General features: G+C 37.0%; 1 protein-coding gene across 1 annotated transcript; it reads right to left on the bottom strand.

Annotated features, from left to right (window-relative positions):
* Positions 1 to 4,101: 4,101 nt before the first annotated feature.
* On the bottom strand, positions 4,102 to 5,753 carry LOC145772487 (interleukin-17C-like). Its single transcript, XM_082584363.1, has 3 exons — positions 5,632 to 5,753; positions 4,843 to 5,133; positions 4,102 to 4,303 (listed from the first exon to the last, which is right to left on the bottom strand). The coding sequence occupies exons 1-3, from the start codon at positions 5,751 to 5,753 to the stop codon at positions 4,102 to 4,104; spliced, it is 615 nt and encodes a 204-aa protein (XP_082440489.1).
* Positions 5,754 to 6,884: the final 1,131 nt, after the last annotated feature.

Here is a 6,884-nt window from a genome sequence, read left to right as displayed (position 1 = left end):
ACAGATCGTTAGTATTTACACTTGTAAAATAAACAATCATCATGCTACTGAAAGTGAAAACCAAGCTTTTATATTATAATTTCACCAATTAGCAGTTTGATTAATTTTATTCTGTTTTCCAAACAATTTGGCATGCAACGACGCTATGCATTTTAATAATATTTTTCAAACCTGGACAGTTTGCATTTCTTAGTCGGTTTGTATCCGTGTATGTTCATAATTTTTAGCTGTAGCATATTTTCTTTGTCTTCATTTGTGTGATATTCCTTCCCATGGAGATTCACTTGGACTTCGTTATGATCAGGCCAGAAATCAAACGCTGGATTTTCCACCAGAAATGTTACGCATCATTGAATACCGAATGCATATCGATCATTTTTTACTTAGTAAAGGCACAGAAAATTTCGTTCTTAAACGGCTTTTTTCACATTTTCACGTTTGCAAAGAAAATCTAATTCAAGCTGGTATTTTTGTGCAATTACGCGGTGATAAAATAATAATAATCATCATGCTTTTATTTGCGCCCATTGCGATAACATACAGTACACTGCGATCACAGATGCGATACAACAGACGACAAGAAGCAGCGAAGTGACATATAGTCTTCGAGTCAGCTGCTCCCCTTATTTTGGCTTGCCTAAAGTGTCTTTCACCGAGACACAGCCGCGTGCTCTGACTGGAGCGGTGTCGAACCCACGTCCTTTCGAACGTCGCTCAAGACGTTCTCACCACTCGACTACGCAGCCGACCTTGTCTTCAAACACATAACATCGCGGAGAGTAAAATTTAACTACCAATTGCAAAATTGTAATTAGGTTCAACTACGTGTATGTTTGAAGTTGAATATTACCTAAAAAAGATTCGAATATTTTGCACAAAATTAAAACCTCATAACATGAGAGTATCATCGTGATTGCAAAAGATTGCATCAACGCTGTTCTGATATCAACAACTCAGAGTGTTTGCACAAAAAAAATTTCAGTCCTTAATCAAGTGCAATAACAATCATAATGTTATGGTTTTATTTATTGTCGCTCTACAGCAGCTAAAATCTTTTTAGCGACAGGGCTCATTTTTCAATTTTATTGTAAGCAAAATTGATATCTCAACTGCCATCTTGCGACTACGACAGTTTTCATTCAAGAGGACACACGAACTGTGTTAAAAACGTTGTTGCTTTGTGTTGGAATAAAAGTTATGTCCGTTGCTATCACTGACATCGTTGCAGGCCCGTAACTAAAGGGGCGCAGGGGGGGGGGGCGAAACCCCCTGCAATAATGTTCCCCCCCCCCTGGAACAAATGATGTTAATTAGCTCTATTCGCCAACTTTTCAGTTTTATACTCAATTTTCTTGTGTTGTTTAATTATAAACACTGTGTGGTTAATGGTTTGGTCAAATGTTGTGTTAAACAGACAGACTCGAGATTTATTGCTGGTAAGATCCAAAGTAGGCCTACACCAGTTTCCAACTGAGCTAAGCAGTGTGATAGGCGATCAGTTTCCAGAATACAGTGCAGTTGACTGCCACTAAGCGTTGTTAAAGTACCGGACAACCACCTTGGCATTTGCGTTCTGGGTAAGCTTCTATACTTGCAGTTTGAAACTCAGATTGGCAGACAATTCATGGCGTTACACATTTGTTCGTGACCTTTCAAGAAAAAATGAAAACTTCTTGGACCGTGAATCGCTCATTCCACAATATACGAAACTGAAGATAGATATTCCATCAGAGGCGAAATTACAAGTCGCAAAACAGTTCTTACATGACCATGTGGAAGTTGCAGAACACCAGGATTCCAATATAGTACTGAAAGAACTGTAGGCTACAATCAACGACTGCCAATTTTTAACCTGGTAGTATTTGTGCGTGCAGTAAACAAAGACTTTGGTGTTTAAGAATTTGTTCAGCTGATTCCTGTCAAAGATATTACTAGCCGATATTCTGAAGGCATTAGGCTACGTCAACGCCTTGAAATCATGCCTTTGAATCTATCAAAACTGGTGTTAATAGGCTACGGCCCGCTAAGACCATGTTAAGTTTGGCTTTGGCCCGCTGTTAGAAAAAAGTTGCCGACCCCTGGACCTGGTTTACACATTGCGTTTTCATAATTGCCTTTCGTGCCAACAGGCAAAATGTTCCATTTTTGGGCCGGATTTGGTCAAAAAAATTACAAACTTGTTGAATTGCTCCATATAGCGCTGTACAAAATGTGGCGATGTACCTACACACAAATAAAAAGGCAACAATACACACACAGTTATAATACCACCTGGGAGTAATAATATGCAGCATTATACAGTACGTGCATATGTAATGATAACACAGTTCTAACCATAGAGAGCATAGAGAATAATTATATTGATTGATAGATTGCTCCACCAGTCACACACAACCACACCCACACGTGCTGCACATCAACAATGGACTCAACAAAAAAGTTTGAAGATTGGATTTCATCATTGAGCTATCAAAGATAATCAAACTATACTCTGTATCAAATGAGTGAAGACCTTTTTTGGAACTCCCTCTCTGATTTGCCGTTTTCGCTATCTTTTCAAAGAAATTTGGCTTTCAAAAGTGGGTGGGCCAGGCCCACCCAGAAAATAAAGTAGGTGGGTCCATGCCCATGAGGCCCACGTGGCTCCTCCATCCCTGACTGAATCCAAATCTGAACTCAGATCTTTACTATCACATTAAATTTTTGAGATATGATAACAAAAATACTTTATTTTTGCCAAAAGTGAAAGATTTGGCGTTGCATTTAGGCTACTATACCAACGTATGCAGTGCTATAACGAAAGGTTAGTGTTAGACAGGCCAAAACAGTTTAAATAAGGTTACTGAACAAGCATCGTCATAGGCCTGCTTAAATCTTTGTGGTTTCATGCAAAACAGTGACGGGGGGAGTCAGGTATATTTTTAGCCTCCCTTTAAGCTTGTTGGCGTAATTTCTTTTTAATAATGTTGCTTAGAAAACATATTGGTATCAAAATTATAGTGTGTGGGACTGTGAGTGTATTTCAGCTACTTATGCACCACATGGCTTGGATTTCTGGATATAGCACAATGTGTATGTGTAATAAACGCAACGTCAAATTTTCCACTTTTGACAAAAGTAACGATTTGTTATTATTATATCTCACAAACTTGACGTGATAGGACAAATCTGAGGTCAGATTCGGATTCAGCGCCCAAAAATGACTCTAAATCAGTTTTCAAAAATCGTGCAGACCAGTGTAATCTATGCTAAATGCTCTGTATTACGATTAATGTTTTTTGCGCAAATATAACCACATTGTGTACAAACGTCGATTTCATACACGATACGGAAGGTAAAAGTTGGGCCCCCTCTAGAATACTTATTGCCTTCCCTAGCGCTCCAAGCTAGTTACGGGCCTGCATCGTTGTACGTAGTACAAAAAATAGTTTTGAGGGTTTCTCCATAAAGATATTGTAATTGTCTCATTGTAAAACCATCTTTCAAATTTGTTGCAAACAAAAACAATACATTTCTACAGTTCCGTTTTGAAAGCACAAATTTAATAACAGCTGTCATACAACAAAGATATATTCACAAATCCAATAAATATTTTTTAGATTTGATAACATACAGTAAAAAATAATTGATAAATAAAATAAAATAGCACAGTTTACAATTTGCTTAATAATGCACCTGGTAGACTACACTTGACAGGTCTGATTGTAAAAGCAGTAGATCATGTTATTTCATATCGAACCACAATATATAAATAAAGAGATTTATAATTTCTGGTGAGTTATAAAAGGTTGTATCTTCAACTCTTGCATAAAATCACAACACTTGTAAAAGTTCAATACGAAACACACAAAAACAATTTCGCATAAAAGTATGTCATTTACAGTCAGAATAACATAAGAATGCTTGTCACAAGATTTACACATAAGTTGTTGAAAAATCAATCGCATAAAAAGTACCTGATCAAATAAAAAAAAAAACATTCATATTGTCAACTGTAACTTAATGTTAGAGCAGTTTTCAAACAAACACTAAAGTTCATTCATCTTACATTTTGTAGAAAGCACTTTATGATTTTGCAAGAACAATCGAGATATAGAATTATTACAAGTAAATAGCGAAGTCGCAGCGGCAACCCATTTCAGTGACGTAGCTTGCTTCTCGGTATGTTCCGTCGCTGTTCCTGTAATGCACCTTGCGGGGCAAGACCATTGGTACGCTCACCAGGTAATGAACATTTTTAAATGTGATTGGGCTGATGCATCCATTGCAAAGACAAGCGGTTTCTAGGATGTCTCTTGGAACTCTAAATAGATGTTAAATATGTTAGAATTTTCTTAAATTAATGGATAAGTATTAAGTTACAGATCGAGAATTTTTCTTTCAAATAAGCAACATTACTCGATTTGAACACAACATTACGTTTTCAAAGTTCAAAACGCATGTTTAAGCGGTTTCCAGTGGTTTCATTTGGGAAATACATGATTTCACTGTTTAAAAAGCTATTTTGTTGCTTCAAATGGCTATTTCATGATGAAATAACAATTTTAAATTTTTGATCTTTTTGTTGCAAAAACACTTTTAAGCGTTGTTGACTGTTTTGGAGCTAAAAATTGCTATTCTCGAATAAAAATGGCATTCAACCGTTTAGAGAAATAATTTAGAGAAATATTATTTTCAGTTGTATCTGTTGTGACAACCAATAATATATAGAAGCAATAACATTGAGAGCTCACCATGCTGCTGTGCAATATGATGAAATGCAGCCACATGAGGCAACAATTACAACAACGAAACAACTATTTTGTTACTCATGTCCATACTTGCGCAAGAGCCTAATCCTACCTATTCCAATCACGGTTGATCTGCCACCTCCAAGGGGAAACGCTTCGGTCTTTTATCCATCTGGCGTTCAGGACGTATTGCTCAGTGAACGAAGGGCAACTCGGTGTGTTGGTAGACCTTGAAACTCGAGATACTGACTTGCCCTCATCGACTTCAGAAATGTTAAAGTTTTGCGACATATCTTTGCCAGAGTTAGTGACATCTCGAACTTCAAGTTGGTCGAGGAAGGAAGGATTGTTGCTCAGCTGTTCAGACAAGTCATCACAAAATGGATTTCCAGAACAAATTTCACTGCAACGAAACATTATTTGATAGCATTAAAGTTGTTGATTTCAATTTTTGTTGTTGTTTTTTGCTTTTGACTTACAAAAATATAATTTTCTCAAGTAATCTCGTACAGAATAAAAGCATAACGATATAGCGAGAAGTACATCTTGTGTATTGGATACTTTCAGACAAGTATCTGTACTTACAGAAGAAAAGAATAATGGCATGAGAATGAGTAGGCCTACATCTAGTTCTAGTGTGTTGGCTACTTATAAACAAAATATTATTTACATGTATTTTTTATGAAATGTTAATGTTGAATATTGAATTAAACTAACTTGAACCAAAAGTGCAAAAAAAATATAGCCTAGATATAATTATCAGAAATGCTCTAAACTAAACGTTTAAATCGTTTGTGTTTTTTGATTGAAATTGAGATAGCTAGAAATCAGACCTTGCAACCAAAATTTTGACAAACAATTTGTCTTTCATTACAATTTCAATTCAAACTATTTGACTCACCTTGGAAAACCGAAATCGTTGTTGTCAGCGACAATGTTGTCTCGCACTTGGGACAACAAACCCGCATTGGCAACAAATGCAAAAACGCTCAGAATCATAAGAACAAAGTAACTGGATTCCATACTTGTCAGTATATGCTTTGTTTCTTTAATTTTAATGCTTGTTAATTTCTCTACGTCTAGATCTAGTATGCTTGATTATGGCCCCAACTGGGCATATATATGAAGGTTAATCGAAACAGAAACAAATGAATAGAAGCCGTAGTTTTCCATGATTGTATCTCCAACAGTTTGACGCAACTGCGCAAGCAATACGTTGTAATGCCAAACATTGCGTAGGTGGCGTCCAAGATATGTTTGTTAATTGGGATTTCTGGATGAGCAAAGCATAGAAACATATGCATCAACGTTTATTTTTGTTTTAAATGTAAATCAGCTACACTCAACACAGAGATAAAAAAAATTGAACAGTTGTCACTGAACAGAAGGTTATTTTATTCTGAATCTTAAAATGTGTTATTTTTTGCAAGTATGTGAACAAGTAATCCAGTCGTTGACTATTGTTCGCACCACATCGCTTATGCAGTTTATTTTAATTTTTCTGTTCACTTGTTGTGGGCCAATAAAGTGGACTTAAGTGGCGCTGGTTTTATTCAGCAACTTTTATTCAGCGCCACCTAGTGGATGAAGCAATGGCGAGCGGTTAGCGCGTTGGGCTCACAGTCGAAAGCCTGCATGTTCGACTCCAGCCACCCGCACTTGCTGTTGTTTCTCTGGGCAAGAAACTTTACGATAATTGCCTCTACCCAGTGATCGATTTCGAGTAATGGGTAGTACCAAATTTAAGTCATAAGTAAAGTAGACAACCGGAAACAGACATTGCCGTCGGCTGCAGCGTGGGTCAGGTGTACGTCGGAAGGCGTACACCGATGCATAGCGCTCAAGTCCGCTTTCCCGCAATGCAGGATAAAGATAAACAAACAAACAAACAACTGACTCACAGCCTACAAAATTTCAAAAATTGGAAGCTTCACTTTGCAAATCTCGATAACGGTGCCTGCGACAGTGTTTTGAAGTCTCTACAACTTTGCAAAGCTGACAGGAATAACCGTTTAGAGCCTTTCTCAGTCCGAAGATGAAAAATCAAACCAACAAACCATGCTGCACACAGTGAAAAAAAAATATTGCTCCAATGCTAATTCGTGAGATAGACACTTCCTGATTTCAAGCTATGAAGGTGCAGACTCTAATTGC

This window comes from Aplidium turbinatum, chromosome 6, assembly GCF_918807975.1.
Source record: "Aplidium turbinatum chromosome 6, kaAplTurb1.1, whole genome shotgun sequence".
In the NCBI taxonomy this organism is placed as follows: domain Eukaryota; kingdom Metazoa; phylum Chordata; class Ascidiacea; order Aplousobranchia; family Polyclinidae; genus Aplidium; species Aplidium turbinatum.
Note: the sequence above shows the minus strand (reverse complement) of the source record. Positions and strands in the feature narration are given on the sequence as shown.